At 52.9% G+C, this 16,089-nt stretch overlaps 1 protein-coding gene across 13 annotated transcripts in view; it reads left to right on the top strand.

Moving 5' to 3' along the window:
* CLEC16A (C-type lectin domain containing 16A) overlaps nt 1–16,089 on the top strand; it is a 203,137-nt gene that overhangs the window by 169,548 nt on the left and 17,500 nt on the right. For 2 of the 13 annotated variants that reach the window (XM_032836313.1, XM_032836312.1), the window contains exon 23: nt 14,578–14,728. The exons of the other annotated variants lie outside the window; for them this stretch is intronic. In XM_032836313.1, coding sequence (XP_032692204.1) covers nt 14,578–14,635 — 58 coding nt within the window. In that variant the 3' untranslated portion in view covers nt 14,636–14,728. Of the gene's footprint in view, nt 1–14,577; nt 14,729–16,089 lie in introns of those variants that run through there. 13 annotated transcript variants of the gene reach the window in all.

The raw sequence follows: 16,089 nt of genomic DNA, 5'->3' as shown, positions 1-16,089 counted from the left end.
AGCAGTGCAGGGCAGCCGCTAGCGCAGTCAGTGACAGGTTTGGGAGCCGCTTGCCTGGTTGTGACAGGTGTGCTCCTGAGGATGGCGCTGTCCCCTGATGTTCCCGTGTGGCACGGGCGGGTCCACGAAGCGCTTCCCGTTCACACTCTCAGTAATGCCAAGAGGGGAGGGGATGGGGAGCCCAGGCCCTGGAGTGGAGGCGACCAGCCGGGTCGACCTTCAGGAGGCCCCAGTGAGCTTCGCCCTCTACCCCTCAAGCTGTTGGAGGCTGAAGGGCTGAACTGGTCGCCTGCCACTGAGGACCGTTTCCTAAGACTCACCGCGTCGCTGGCATCTGGCTGAGTGTCTCCACGATCCAGGGCACAGCAGCCTGGGGAGGAAGGCCCTGTTACTCTCCCCACTTCACAGCTGAGGAGTGTGGGGCCCAGAGAGGTTGAGTAACTTGCCCTAGGTCGCACAGTGGTCAGGGGCGCTGCTGAAACCCACTCCTCTGCCCCTCTCACCCCCATCTACTCAGGGCCTGGAGACCCAAGGACGTTCTCAGCCTCGCCCTGGGGGAGCCGCAGCGGGTAGAGGGGACGCCATGATCTCAACCACAGCCCCTCACACTTGGTGCCTGAGCCCCGCTTCTCTCCCAGGCCGAGAAAGGGTTTCTGCGCACGCCCGTCACGGCGCACTAATCAGTCGGGCCCAAGATGCCCGTGCGTGGCGCGCAGCGCTGAGTGGCTGCCTAGGCTTCCCCAGGCCAATGGACAGCTGCGCAGTAGGTGTGATGTAACAACAGCTTCTCTCCTACTTTTTGCAGCCTGAGCTGGCTCTCAGCCAGAACTCTTTTTACCAAAATTTATTTATTTATTTATTTATTTATTTATTTATTTTGGTTTTTGTGTGTATATATACACACACACATAAAGCACTGACCTGCAGTGTGGGAAACGCTCGTGTGCCGCTGAGCACGGGAGCGTCTGCTGTGGAGATGTAAGGTCTGCTGGTCCAGGGTGAATTTAGAGACTCTCTGGAAGGTTCTAGGGCTGACCCAGCCCATAGTTAAGCTCTTCAGGGAAGTGAGCTTGGGGAGTTCTTCATTTCATGGCTGTCGTGGCCCCACACAGACGGGCTTCCGTGGAAGTCCTTTGTTTAGCTTCCGTGTACTGAGCATCTGTTGTGTGGCAGGTGCTGGGCTTGGATATGAGGTGACGCCTGTGGCCCCGCCACGTGGAGCTTGCACTCTTGTAAAAGTAAGAGCATTTTTCATATAATTGTACCAGCAGATGATTAGCTGATAGTGGGGCACCTGGTCTTCTCCAGTGGGGACCGGGGAGGCTTGCCTGCGTCAGTGGTATGGGCTGATATGGGAGGACTTGCTAGAGCAGACGCGATGGGAGGTGACAGGGGCTCCAGGCAGGGGACAGCATGCGCAGGGAAGCTGAGCACGGAATGACGGCCAGTCTCCCAGCTCGCCATCACTGTGACACTCATATTGGTCCCCTCGATGGGCCATCTTCTGTGCTTTCCGCTCGGTATCAAGCACATTGCATGGGTTAATTGTTTCACCTTCCGAGCCTGCCTGGGGAGAGGCAGACCTCCACCCATTTTGCCATCAAAGTTTGCTGAGGCCCAGGGTGGTTGAGGAACTTACCTAGCCTTACACAGCAAGTCGGTGACTCCAGTGTCCATCCTCCCTCTGCCTGACCCCGGCCCCTGCTCTTGCCAGCCTCTCTCTCTGTGTTCTTATTTTTACACTTACTTCCTAGCCTACGTTGTTACTGATAAGACTCAGAGGCCTGCCAGAAGAATCAGCACCCCGTAGCTAACAAGCCCATGGGGTGATAATTACTTCTGAGTTATTGCCCTCCGATGTGCAAACAGCCAAAAGCCCCAAACTGCACTTTGCAAGTGTCTCCTGTCCCTGGTGTGTGGCTTTTTTCCAGAAAACCCTTCGAGTGACTGCCGCCCACCCCTGCTTCATCTACCTTCAAGTAAGCACATCCCTGAGCCTTGGTCAGGTCCCATCCAAACAAGGCACAGCAGTGCCATCCCCAAGGAGCAGAGGGGCTGAGTGTGCTGGGCAGTGTCTGGGAGTGTTCCTCCGGCCTCTGGCTGGAGAGCGACCTCATTTGCCTATTATGGGAGGTGATAGGGCCTCCTCAGCTCAGAGAGGCCTTTGGGCCAGCTCCTTGCTCCTGCAGACAGGTGGACCTGTCCTTTTGTAGTCCAATACCCCCACAGCTTCTGTGAGATAGCCACCTGAGTGATCAGAAAGCCAGTCAGCTGGGACCCTTCCCTCAGCCAGAGGATCCCGCAGGTCCTGTCCTTATGGTTTCCTGGGGGCAGAGGCACAGCCTTTTAGAAGCATGGAGTCCGAGTTCTTGCAAGATCTTCTCCAGCTAGAGACCCCGGGCTGAACCAGCCTAACCCTGCCTCTGCCGCCCCAGCTCTGGCTACGCATTTCTAGAATCACCTTGAGAGCATTTGAAAAGCCCAGTGCCCATTAAATCTGGGTGAGGAAAAGGGTCACTGGTATTTTTTGAAGCTCCCTGGCTCTTTCTAAAGGCCATCCAGTCTTGAGAACGCTATTAGAAATGAAGAGATCTCTTAAGTGGCTTAACCAGAGGGTCTGGGTGACCACTGGGTCAGATGCTGTGGCCCAATTGTCATTTCTTTAATCCACAAATCTTCATCGCACTCCTACCATTGGCTTGTGCAGCATGGGGCCTAGCATGACTGAGATCCCTTCTCTGTAGATCCAATATGCCCCTGTGAGCAGCCCCGTCAACTATGGCCCAGAGATGGATGGACAGCCTGGTGGGCTGGGGTCATGCTCTGACAGGCTCTCTCCTCCATCCGAGCAGTTCCTCCTTAGTGAGTTTGGAGTATTGGGACGTTCAGGGTTTGGGAGCACATCTGTCTGGTGCCCTGGGCCCAGTGTCAGGAGAGACCAATGCTCAGCATGCTTTCAGGACACCTATCGTGGGCGCAGGTTCACGCCATGCTCTGCCAAGAACCAGGGAGTAGAAGCTTCTGGATGGGCCTTGCCTTCCAGGAGTTCCTGATGTCCTGGGGAAGACCACACCTACGTAGTCTGATCCCTGCCATAATGGTGTGGGAGCCCAGGACAGGGACGTCAGCCCAACCAGAACTAGAGGGCAAGGAGGTTCCAGAAGAAGATCTTGACGGATGGGCCGGGTTAAACAGGGGGCGTCCCAGGCAAATGAGGGCAGGCTCTGGGCTGTGCACACCATGGTATGCATGTGGGTCCTACAAGCTGCCTGAGATGTGTGGGACAGGAGGCAGCAGGAGGTGAGGCCATGTGCAAATGACCTCCCGTGCAAGGTCGACTGTCTTGGACTTGTGGAGGAGCCCAGGGGGCGTTGCTGAGGGGCTTCAAATTGGGGCAGGAGGGTGCTGGCGCTAAAGGCTACTCTCTAAACTGACCACACGCCAGCCTGGCAGCTGGAAGACGGGGTCATTCACAGGGGCCGGCCCCAGCCTGGGCTGCCCATGGGATCGGATGACTTACACTTAGTTGGAAAGAAGCAGCAGCTGGAGACCCAAGCGCTGCTCCGCTCCAGGGCCAAAGCTCACTGGGCCTGTTCGTACACCTGCGAAACAAGGTCAGGATCCAGTTCCTCCCACCACTGTACTCCATCTGCTAGGCTGGGATTGGCTCACTTTTCTTAAAGGGCCCGGTTGTCAGTATTTCAGGCTTCACTGACTGTGTGCTGCTTGTCACAGTCTGACTGACTCTCCCAGTGCCGCCAAACAGCCCCTGGTAATATGTAAATGAGCAGGCGTGGCCCCATCCATTAAAACGTCACTTAGAGAAACAGGCCCACTGCTGGATTTGGGATTTGGTCTGCAGAATGTTGTTTTCTGACTCCTGACCGTGGCCTTCAGAATTGTCCTGATCACCCGCCAAACTCCGCCCACCTCTCCGTCCCCAAACCCACACACCCAGGCCTCTGAAGAGTTCAGTCTACTCCCAGCGCCGTGGCTAAAAAGTCCTTTTCAGGTATAAGTCAGATTATGTGTGTCTTCTGCTTAAATCCGTCACTGGGTCCCTTTTCATTCAGAATGAAAGCCCAATTCCTTATGGTGGCCCCGAAGATCCCACACAGTCTAGATCCTCAGGACCTCACGTCTCCCCACTGTCCCCCTGGCCAACTCCAAGGCAGCCACAGGAGCCCCCCTCCGCTGAGCCTTGTCGTAGCCCAGCCTGCCCGCCTTCCAGTCCCGGCACTGAGCGCTCTCATCCCAGGTTCCCATGTGGCTCTGTCTTCACTGCCTTACGGTTGTTCAGCAGAGCTCTCTACCTTGGGGCTCTTTCTGACCATCGCGTAACTCACAGCCCTGCACCCCACTTCCCGGCACCCCAGATGCCGCTGCCCTGCTCAGTTCTCTTCATAGCACTCCTTTCCTCCCAACATTCTATATTTCTTCACTGTCTGCTCACCCCGTGCCCTGTCCTTCCCCAGCCCATCATTGAACTTCAAGTTCCAAGAGAGCAGAGGCTTTGTTTTGTTTTCTGCTAAATGCCCAGCTCTCGTCAGAGCGGCACTGGGAGGTGTGCCGTAGAGATGGTTCTTGGAAAGTACTGGATGGGTGGGTAGGGAGGTGGATGGATGATTGAATGCATGGATGGTTGAATGGGTGGGTAGATACAGAGGAAGAGAGAGAGAGATTGATGGATGGAACCAATAGATCTTCAGTACCCCTTTTATGTGTTCGACATTGTTCACTGGGGACGCTGGGTGTATGCTGAACACACTAGTCCCTTTGGAGCTCCCAGGTCCTGTGGATGCCATAGATGTCAGCCATGATCAGGGCCTTGAAGAAACCAGCTGAGAGCTGGGATGGTATACCACAAAGGGATCTGACCTGGACAGGAAGTCCGGGAAAGCATGTCTTGAGGAAGGGTTGTTGGCCCGGGAGGAAGTGAAAAGAGCCAGGCTGGGCAGGAATCCATCCCAGACAGGAGAGCACACAGATGGACTTCGATGCCTGAGCCCACAGGCTGCCCAGGTCCCCAAGGAATGAAAACATAGCTCTCCAGGTGATAACCTGCCACCAGTCTGTACACAGAATTCTCCTTTGTTGTCACTTTCCTCCCTGGCCAGCTAAGTGGGGCACAGAGCCCAGTCCTGTTTCCTAGGAAGGGGTTCAGCCCAGCATTCCCAGCAATGACCCAGGTCTTCCCGTGTGAGCAAAGAGTGTGGAAGGAAGAATTTGACCCAGGATGTGTTTCTGATGAATTCTTTTGGAATAGAAGTTCCGGCTCAGGCCGGACGTGAAGAACAAAATGTTTTATGCCATATGCAGGAGAACAAATGGCAGAGTCTGGAGTGGGACGTTGGTTTTTTTTTTTTTTTTAAGGATTTTATTTATTTATTTGACAGAGATCACAAGAAGTAGGCAGAGAAGCAGGCAGAGGGAGAGGAGGAAGCAGGCTCCCTGCTGAGCAGAGAGCCGGATGCGGGGCTAGATCCCAGGACCCTGGGATCATGACCTGAGCTGAAGGCAGAGGCTTTAACCCACTGAGCCACCCAGGCACCCCTGGAGTGGGAGGTTTAAAGACCAGGTTCTGGACTCATTAGTGTAACTGGGGATAAATGTGTTTGTAGCCCCCACTGCAAGTTAAAATGACAATTAGTTAGAAGGGGGTCGGAAGTGCTCTAAAATTGATTGTCGTGATGGATGCACAGTTCTGTGAATAGACTAAAAACCATCAGATTGTACCCTTTTAAATGCATAGATTATATAGGATGTGAAGTGTATCTTGAGAAAGCTGTTGGGTGTTTGTTTGTTTTTAAGATTTTATTTATTTGAGAGAGAGCATGAACAGGGGGAGGTACAGAGAGAGAGGGAGAAGCAGACTCCCTGTCTAGCAGGGATCCCAGTGTGGGGCTCAATCCCAGGACACCGAAATCGTGGCCTAAAACAAAGACAGATGTGTAACCAACCGAGCCACCCAGGTGCCCCAAAAGCTGTTCTGTGTTTAAAAACAATTCTAAACTAGTCAGACTGTCACAAAGCTGTCATCTTTTTCTAAAGACCAGATTATCTCATTTGTATCCTATTTTGATCATAAAGTAGTCCAGTTTGTGCAGCATTTTCCTTAAAGCCATCCAGATGTGGGAGGAAAAAAAAAAAAGTTGGAACCCGCAACACAGGAATAATCTGGAAACCTTGATGCAATGCAGACTTACCTGGCACCCTTCCTCTTCCCTAAAATTTGCCTTTTTTTCCATTTATTTTCTGACTTTGAAGAAAAGGCTCTGTTCTTACTGGTAAAATAGTCTCCTGTTCCCGTTCCTTTCCTGTAAATTATGAGATAAGTTTGCATTTCATACCTTTCCAGAAGTCTCTGTTGATTATGGTCTGACCTCAGAAGCAAGGCTTCTGGGAAAGAAAGTAGGTATTGAAAATCAGTGCTCCGAGCATTTGTTGAATGAAAACCTCTGAAGAGGGCAGGCAATTTCTGTTGTGGAGCTGAGACGGGAAACAGGTGAACAACACCTGTTTGTCACTCCAGGAGTCCCCTCTTGGCACCAGGAGTTTAGGTGATGTGCCGGCCACTCTGTCCAGCTCACTCCAGTGATTTAAAAACAAAAAAAAAAATGTGATCCCAAAGGCTCCGTGTTCCTTCTTAGAGATGATTAAGGCCAGTTGTGCTCTTCTTCTTGCGTGGTAGAAACTGATGAGGTTGTGCGAAGAGAAAGGCTCAGAGCCGTGGCTCGAGCTACCGCTTAGCAGTGCCCAGTGCTGTTTTATCGTCCCATTGCTACGGATCAGTCCCAGCACTAGGCGTGATGGTGCGTGAGGTAGGGATTACTGTCTCCCTCTTGTACCCAGGGAAACGGAAGCTCACGGCAACACAGGCCAGCAGCAGGAGGCTGGCATTTGAACGCATCTGTCTGTCTCCAAAGCTCACACTGTAACTCTTATCCTGTCCCTGTGTTTCCCTGTCCATACCACAGCCCTCAGTACCCCAGCCAGCACCCGTCCTGCCTGGCCCCTCCCCGGAGGATAGCTGGGAAAGTACAGTAGTCCTGGTCCTGGAGAGCTGGAGCGGCTCCCACACTGAGAACACCCCTGGCACCCTCCCCCACAGCACGGCGACAGACCGAATTGCTCTTTCTCTGTGACAGGTGATGTGCCCTTCACAGGCCCAGAGGAGCCCAAAAGAAACGCTCCAGCCATTCTGTTCAGGAGGCAGGATGTGCTCTGTCCAAAGAAGTGCTCTCACGATTATTTATTAATTGTGAAAGGGAAGAAAAAAAGAATAGGGTTTCCTGGAAAGGGATAAAAGTTCAATATGATAAACTCCCGAAAAGCAATCAAAGGCCAATGAGGGCAGGAAAATAAAGGACAGAGAGAGTAAGAGAGATGATGAATCAAAGTGGCCAGTGTGAGCAGTGCCCCGGGAAAGGGCCATATCTCATGGTGATGGAGGCTGGAGTCTGGGAGCAGGAGCAGCCCGGCGTGGCCATGGCAGCCAGTCCAAGAGCCGCCCTGTGAGGTGACCAGGGCCCTGGGGGATGAGCTGCTGATGACAGGGAGGGACAGGACCAGTCACCAGTCAGCTGTCCCGCCATCACCACAGGCCCACTCTCTTCATCTGTGCACTCTCGTGCCCAAATGTAGAAGCTTATCAATAGAAACTGGAAAGGTACCAGAAAAAAAAAAAGTGCTACAGTCCTCCCACCCCAGAGAAAAGCATTGTTAATATTTCTGCTTTCTTCTCATCTGTGTCTTCTCTCTTTTCCCTAATTTTTTTAGTCACTGAAGAAATACACGAGTTGATTCTTCATTTTAAAAAGTAAAAGTTAAGGGGCGCCTGGGTGGCTCAGTGGGTTAAGCCTCTCTGCCTTGGGCTCAGGTCATGATCCCAGGGTCCTGGGATCGAGCCCCGCATCGGGCTCTCTGCTCAGCGGGGAGTCTGCTTCCTCCTCTCTCTCTCTCTCTCTCTGCCTACTTGTGACTCTGTCTGTCAAATAAGTAAATTAAATCTTAAAAAAAAAAAAAAGTTAAAGTTAAAAAAAAAAATCACAAATGGGATTTAAGTCCCCTCAGAGGAGTACTCTTTCATATTCTCACCCTTCCCCAGACATTCGATGGTTTGGCTTCTCTCCTTCCAGATCCTTTTGTGTGCCATTCTGTTCTCTCCATGTGCCCACAACCAGCAGACAGGAAGGGGCCACAGCCCCCTTCTCCGCAATTCTGAAATCCAAGCAGCACTGAAAACGAAAAGATTTTTCGTAACTCACTTAGTGGCAGACCCTGCCCTGCACTATTTGTAGGCCATTTGTAAGAGCTGTAGATGCCATTTACTGTGAGCATATGTGGGTTGTCATTGATGTTGTTTTCCTGCAGAAGTGCAATATTTTGGGTTTTAGCTGAGAGATGCAGAAATGCAATATTTTGGGTTTTAGCTCAGAGACCAGCTGAGGGTGTGCCTTAATATGTGTGTGTGTGCACCACAGGGCCTTTTCAGCCATAAAGACTAAATTCTAAGGCATGTCTAGCCTCAAGGATTTAGGAGAAGGGGTCATGGATCTGTAATTGTCTCATGGTTTGGGCTGTGCCCCCCCCCTTTAACCTACACAGAATTCGAATTCTGAATATCCTTCTGTAGACTGATTTTCAGACACTACTGTGAGTAAAAATCCTCCTGTGTTAAGGGGTACAGGTTTCACTCATTCCTTTTCAGGGCTGTGTGGTATTCCATAGTGTGTGTGTGCACAGGTGTCTTGGGCTGGGCATCTATTCCATTTCTAGGTTTTCAGTGTCCCCGACTGCACTGCAGTGGACATCGTTGGTCTGAGTATTGGCTTCTCACAGCTGCCATCACTAAGTGCCGGGGACATAGTGGCCTGGACAACAGGGATGTATTGTCTCACTGTTCTGGAAGCTGGTGTCGGCAGGGTTGGCTCTTTCTGAAGGAGGTCTGGAGGAGCCGTGCCTCTCTCCTAGCGTCTGCTGGTTTGCCGGCAGTCCTGTGGTTCCTTGGCTTGTCCAAACATGACCCCAATCTGTGCCTTCATCTTCCCATGGACCACCACCACCACCCACCCCCGCGTCACTGCCCGCCTTGGTGTCTGCATTTCCCCTTCAGATAAGGACACCGCTGACACTGGATTCTGGCCCCCACCCCCATGACCTCATTTCCACGGCTTCCATCCACGGAACGACCTTGTTCCCAAGTAAAGTGATGTTCTGAGGTACTAGGGGGTTACTTCCACATTAGAATTTGGGGGGAAACACAATTCAACTCTTAACAGTCTGGAGTTTCACCGAAATTCGCTTTGCCAGGCCACTTCTGTTGGCTTCTTACCCAGTTCCTGCTACACTGTATGCCTCACCTATGGTGAGCATCCTTACACAGAAGTCTTGGTCCATGGTTCCCGTTATTTCTTTGGAAACCACTTCTTGGGATCAGCAAGAATGCCCATATCTGAGGCTCTTGATAGCATCTTGCCAGGTTGCTTTCCAGAAAGCAGAGCGGGTGGGGGATATCCGACTGACCACACCTGCACCCCGCACTCTGATTCAGTGGGGCCCTCCAGAAACACCAGCCTGCTTGGCGCTTGGAGGCAGAATTCCTCCCCACTGGCCCGCCAGCAGGGGCATGTGCTTTCTTTCTCCCCGGGTTCATTTTTATTTTATCTCTTATTCCTTCCAAAAAGAGAGAGTCCACGGGTTAGCAGCACCACAGAAGCCGTAGCTCCAAGTGTCTGTTTAGGGCATGTTCTCTGGCAGCTTGCATATACAAATAAAGATTTCAGAAATCCTGGGCTTTCTGGGCAGCGGGCATTAAATCAATCAGTGAAATTTCACTCACAGGGCAGCTTGCCAAGCCAGAGCAGGAGACAGAAGTAAGTTCTCTGCTTTAGTTCAGTCCGTGAAGCCCACGGCAGCTACATCATCCCACTACTTCGAAAGACAATCAAATAATGAGCACTCAGCCACTTTGGTGGGAGAGCGGGGGGGACGGGGGACAGCCAGGGAGGGGGTTCTTAAGAGCCGGTCAAAACCAGCCACCCCACTGGCTTTTCAGGGCAGGTGATGAGAGCTGGGACCGGGTAAAGAGCTCGGGCACCCGGGACTTGAGAGAATGAGGCGGCAGAGGAATCTGGAGGAGAACTGGGAATTTGGTATGCTCTGTGAACAAAAGGACCGGCCGGGGCTCCATGCTTGTGCCCTCCCGGCAGCGAGGAACGAGTGTTGTACAAGACAGACAGTTCCCTCAGCAAGGCCGGTCCCACGCGGCTTGCCAGCTTACTGCCGAGACCAGAGAGTAGATGCAGGGAAGGATAAATTTAGCCAGCATTTCAGGGGAAAACATCGATCTCCAATGAAGTACGGTCTTTTAAAAGAAAGTGGAAGCCTGAGGCTGGTCATTTGGGACAATTTCCCTTGAACAGATAAAAGCCCAGGGAAAAAAACGAATGCTTACCACCAGCTTACCCTGCTGGCAGGGCCAGAGAAAGGCGTCCTCTGGGCAGGAGGATGGCCTCTTTCTTCCTGGGCATGATGGATGCTTCACCCTGGCCACCCCCCTTACTTGTTCCCAAGAAATGGCGCTGCCTTGTATGTTGGAAAGGCTTGAGGTTTATGTTTCTAAACCCAAAGGTTCCTCTTCACAAGGAGTGACGCCAGGCCCGGCTCTGAGTTCGCTGGCTGCTCGCCCAGGCTGCTGACATCCAATGTGCCTCGTGTGTCAGAGCAGGGTCATCCCCAGCCTCCTCCTGTGTGTCATGACTGAGCAGAGGACATCTGGTAGCTGTAGACAGAGTTCTTGGGGTTTTTTGGGGTTTTTTTGTTTAAAAAAAAAGGGGGCACTTCTGACATTGGCACCGCGGGCATTGTTGCGACCTGGGCAAGACTGAGGGACCGCGAGAGAACAATAGAGTGCCTGTCTGCATGACGTTTGCACAACCTCCCCGGTCCGGTGGCCACAGCATCTCCCCATACGGCCTCGCGCCGACACCGCTCCCTTGTTAGGAAGGGGAAAAAAGTCCGGTCTGTCAATATTTGGGGCACTAATCATCTGCATTCGGGCGCCGGGGGTCATTGAAAGGCTGAGACGTTTCCAGGAATTCATGGCTCTAAAAACAAGCTGACCGTAAAGGATTTCCAGTGAGGGTATGAAAGAAAAAACCCAAATCTCAGCCCTGCCCCCGCTCACCAGCCCCGAGCTTTGTCCATTGGGTCATGGATTCTTGGGAAGAGATGAAGTCAACATACACAGTGATGTGGGTCCAAGTTAATAATAAATGTGGAGGAAGGAGAAGAAAAAGGATGTTCAATATTTAAACATTTCGGAGCGCTCCATTTGGCCTGCCAGTTACTGCCCTGGGCCTGCTTCCTGGATAGGTTCTGCAAAACTGGGTGCCCTTTGCCGGTATCTGCGGCCAGCCTCTGACCCCGGTGCTCTGGATGGGGAGGAAAGCAGATCCTCTTTGAGGCAGCCCCAACCCGGCAGTATGTCTTCTTGCTTTCTGTAGGCTTTCTGAAAGGGATACAGAGGGAAAACAGTGTGAAAACCGAGGCTTTGATGAATCCCAGGGCGCTTGCAAGGAGTTTTAAGCTTTGAGGTTGTGTCTGGAGTTGTCTTAATTGTCCCATACTGGGTTCTCTTAGAGCTGTCTCTTTTTTTTTTTTTTTTTTTTTTTTTTGAGCTGTCTCATATTTTGATACAAATTTTGTGCTTTAGCTCTTACCCCTAAAAGAGGAAAAGGCTTAACAGTGCGATCCCGTGGGCACGCTTAGGAGAGGTCTGTCCAGTCTTCCTCCTAGATCTGTTCCTTAAAAGTTGCCTATAAGGCAGAATTCTGTGAATCAATTCCTTTTTTCTTCCTGACACACATTATATAAAAGGAAAAGCATTCCTTTGGGGTGGGGGGAGGAAAAAACATTTGGCCCCAAGACATAATAAAATCATGCTTAAGAATGCAGCAAACTTTAAAGTCTCTTAGTTAAAGGAAATCAATACTTTTATGATGAAATATTAATAATACTAAAAAAACATAATAAGTGAAAACTACAAACGTAGAATAGCCAGGTGATTTCAGCATCAAGCACATTAGCTTAGCATTTGCAAGAAAGCATAAAGGGAACACAGAGGGCACCGGGGCCCATCTCAGAAGAGCCTCTCCAAGGCCTCACAAACCCCCTCGTCGGGGGCTTTCCATCAAGAAGACACACACCTCCTTCAGTGCCAACATCATTTCCAAGCAATTCGTTGACGTGGTGCCTTCTGGAAATGAAAACACCAGACTAAACTGGAGAGGGAAGCACTCGTGTGTGTGCGCACACACGGAGGTGCACATAGGCACACACAGGATGCATTGGGGACTGAGCATGGGAGACCTAGGGAGAGCTACTTGTTTGAATGCACAGTTGGCTGTCACCTCCCCGCTTCCTCCATGAGTCTGTCCCAGTGCATGTCTTTTAAGAAGAACGCTTTCATTTGGGTTCCACACAATACATTCCACCCCCTAGCCAAGAAACTCATAAAACACATTCTTGAGCCGATTGTAACAGGTAACAAAAGCACCGCCTTCTCATATGCTGTTGTTTTGTTTTATTTTGTTTTGAAGTAGGCTCCACACCCAGCTTGGAGCCCCAGGGCAGAGCTTAAACTCACAACTCTGAGATCAAGGGTTAGACTCCGACCTGAGTGAGAGTGAGACGCCCAGGCACCCCCTCCTATACTGTTTGCATGTAAATCCCTTAAATTTAGCTGTTGGTCTCTATGAACTCCTAAGACCTTCACACAAAAGCGCTCACACTAGAAAGAATCTCGTTTGCGTTTAGCCGTTTCTTCTCCCACATACCCGCATGTGTAAAGACACATAAAAATGAAAATCCCCAGTTCTTGCCTCATTGGACCCAAGTGCCAGGGACCACACGTGCCAGTTAAATAATTAAAACAGCTGGCTAACCGAAGCTTCCACTCTGCACCTCCCTCAGGCCTCACTGACGTGTGAAGGGAGCCGTGGTCACCCCCTTGACACGTGGGCTTGCCTTGATACACTGGCTTGATACACCAGCTTGCAGCGTGAATGGGTCCTTTGTGGTCACGTGCCCACATGGGGTGGCCTGCCCGTCCCCCCAACCCACCCCCGCGCACTTTCTTCACCCTGGTCCCGCGTGCCCAGAGAGGGTGGGAACTACAGGCCCAGAGCTACACATGTGCCCTTCTCAAGGCTCCTCCCTTAGAGGCGTCAGAGCCGGGCTTACAGCTGCCTGACTGCCTCGTTCCACCAGGCTGCTGTGACAGAAGGTGACAGAGTCCTGTCCCCTCGAGGACCTCAGCTAGGGCTTTTGAAACTTGTTCTGGGCTAGCATTCATCACGATCTTTGTGCGGCTCTGCACACACTCCCTGATTCTATCCGGCTCACGTAGTTCCAGATAGTATCTCTAGTTCTTTTTGTAGAGGATGTGTCATAGAATGTCATCATCTGTTGGTCTGGCCTGCCCCCAGTCTGTTAAAACACACAGTAGGAGAGGCTTTGGTGATGTGGCCCAGCTGCAGAAGCTAACCATCCCCGGGGGCGCCTGGTTGGCTCAGTTGGTTAAGCATCCACCTTCAGCTTGGGTCATGGTCCCAGGGTCCTGGGATCAAGCCCCACATCTGGCTCCCTGCTTAGGGAGCTCCCTGCCTGTTGCTCCCCTTGCTTGCGTGCACGCGCACGCTCTCTCTCTCTCTCTCTCTCTCTGTCAAATAAATAAATAAAGTCTTAGGGAAAAAAAAAAAAAGGTTAACCACCCCACTCTGTAGAGCCCAAGACCTGGCAACCACAGGTGCACAGCTCTGCTCCAGGAGCATGTTAAGTGTGCCCCTACGGCACATGCCTTCTGCAGAAGATCAGAACTGATTCCCTGGCCCCTTTGCACACTACCACTTTGAAGAACACATAAGGCGGGCACAGAGCTGGGCTGGTGAGATGAGAAACTCACCAGAAAGGACCAAGAGATCCAAAAGCTGGCAAGAACCTCTGGGTGGGGAGTGTGAGGGGGTGTCCTTTGCAGGCAAGGCTGTAGCCCACCCACCCCAGCCTGCTCCGGGCCAGTGGTCCCAGATTCTGTCCCCTTGGGTGCTGGGACCACAGGAGTCTGGGGTCGGTGACCCCTCTGCCCTAACAGCTGTCTAACCTGCCTCCCTCTCGCTGCTCTTTCAGCCTTGTTTCCTGCCTCAGCAGAGGGGCAGCCAAGATGGCCACTGCTGAGCTTTCTAGTGCCTTTGCTGAGAGACTGTTGTGGAGCTCTGTGCTTACTAATGTACAGACGGTAATGCCCCCGGAAAGGGCAGGGGCTGGGCAAGGCAGGGGCCTGGGCCTTGGGAATGACGCCCAGGTCCCGGCAGAGCTAGGCGATGCCACCAGAAGCGATCCTCGGAGACCTAGTCCCCCCGTGACCCCCAACTGTTGCTGAGCCTCCGTGGCCCGGAGAGGGACCCGTGATCGGGGCAGGCCTCGCCCAGGAGCAGGCACAGTGGAGGGGCAAAGCTGGGACAGAGATGGCCCCAGAGGAAAGCAAGATACTGAAAGACCATTTTTTCTCTTCTGCAGGTTTTCAAGTATAGTCCTTAAAATCCAAGAGGATTTGTCCATGGATAAAGAGCTTTAGGCTAAAAGATACTGCAAGTTTTCAGCTATTTTGTATGTTGGATGTGTTATCCCTTTAAAAGCGACCCGAAATAAAAGCCTTTAAGCGTTTTGAGGTGCAGCCCGTCCGTGATCTAGGGGTAGACAGGGGTAGGTAGACGGGGGGAGGTTGCCCAGGCCTGGCCAAGGGAGGCATTAGAAACGCCCCCTTCCCCAAGTGCCTGATTTGCCCCCCACACCCCACCCCCGGCACCGGCCAAGATGTGCACATGAAGAAAATCAGAAATGGCTTCCAGCAGCCACTTCGGGGGAAGCCCGTAGATGGCTGCTGAGGCCCAGAGTTTTGTGCACACCCCCTGAAAACACCACCTCCTGTGTGGCTCCCCAGAAAGGGAAACTGGAAAGGTCTCTGTGCAGGTTCTGGAGCCTTCCACCTTCACCAGAACCTCAGAGTCCTAGCAGTAGGGGAAGGGACTGTGGGGGACCACCCCCAGGGGTCCTGCACCCGTGTTGGTAGATTCTTTCATTTTTGTGTGAATTCCTCAGAGGAGGCCTAGATGAGCACCCAGGCCTGGCCTGGCCTGTTGTGGGGCTCGAACCTGAAGCCTGCCCTCTTAGCCCCCCACGCACATGCTCTTTGAAAAGCTGGTGGGTGATTCGGCGTTTCCTGTGTGGCCGCCGACGCCATGGCCTCTGGCCCCCAGAACCCGTGGGCATCGTCGTGCTTTTGCTTGGGGGGGGTGGGGGGGTGGGCAGGCTTCAGAGCCAGACTCTTGAGTCCAGAGCGTAGTTGCAGGAGCTCCAGGTGACCTGTGGGCCCTGGAGACCACAGTCTGTCCTGGTTTCCGCAGGCTGAGGCTCCAAACTCAGCCCCACTGACCCTTCTCCCACGCTGGGACCTGGCCGGCGGCCCTGGGAGGGGAAAGGGCAGAGCCGGGGAAGGAGCCATCGAGGGCAGGCATTAGGCCGAGGCCACTCTTGCCGTCTTCGGTTCCGTGCCTGAGGTCACGAGGCATATTGATTTCTGCTTCCCAGCAGCGCCGGGGTGGAGAGGAAGCAGGAGCACGGCATCGGGAAAACCTGAGCGGCAGTGGGCGCTGTGAGTTTGCCAACACAAGGCAAGCTCGGGCAGGGCACCTTCGCCCACAGGCCGCACTGACACTGGAGACCGCGGAAGAGGCCCAAGTTCTTTCTCCTGCCTCAGCAGCCCTCAGCGGGCTGTGTCCTGGCTTTTCAGTGTGGCAGGAGCCCAAATGAATGTGGGCTTTTGCTAAGAGAGGCGGCTCTCGCCTCGACATCTTAGAGCTTTTGCCTGAGAGAGCGCCCTTAAAACCCGGGCTCCCCGGAAGCACAGCCACAGGAGACCGAGGCAGCTCAGAGCCACGTACTTGAGACGCCGAGGCCGTGCGTCCCTTGCTGGGCCCCGAGGCCTAGACGCCGACAGGCCGCTGTCCGCCCGCAGCAGAAGCCGTGCGC

The sequence above is a fragment of the Lontra canadensis genome, unplaced genomic scaffold (genome assembly GCF_010015895.1).
Source record: "Lontra canadensis isolate GAN:19392208 unplaced genomic scaffold, GSC_riverotter_1.0 scaffold91, whole genome shotgun sequence".
Classification (NCBI taxonomy): Eukaryota; Metazoa; Chordata; class Mammalia; order Carnivora; family Mustelidae; genus Lontra; species Lontra canadensis.
Note: the sequence above shows the minus strand (reverse complement) of the source record. Positions and strands in the feature narration are given on the sequence as shown.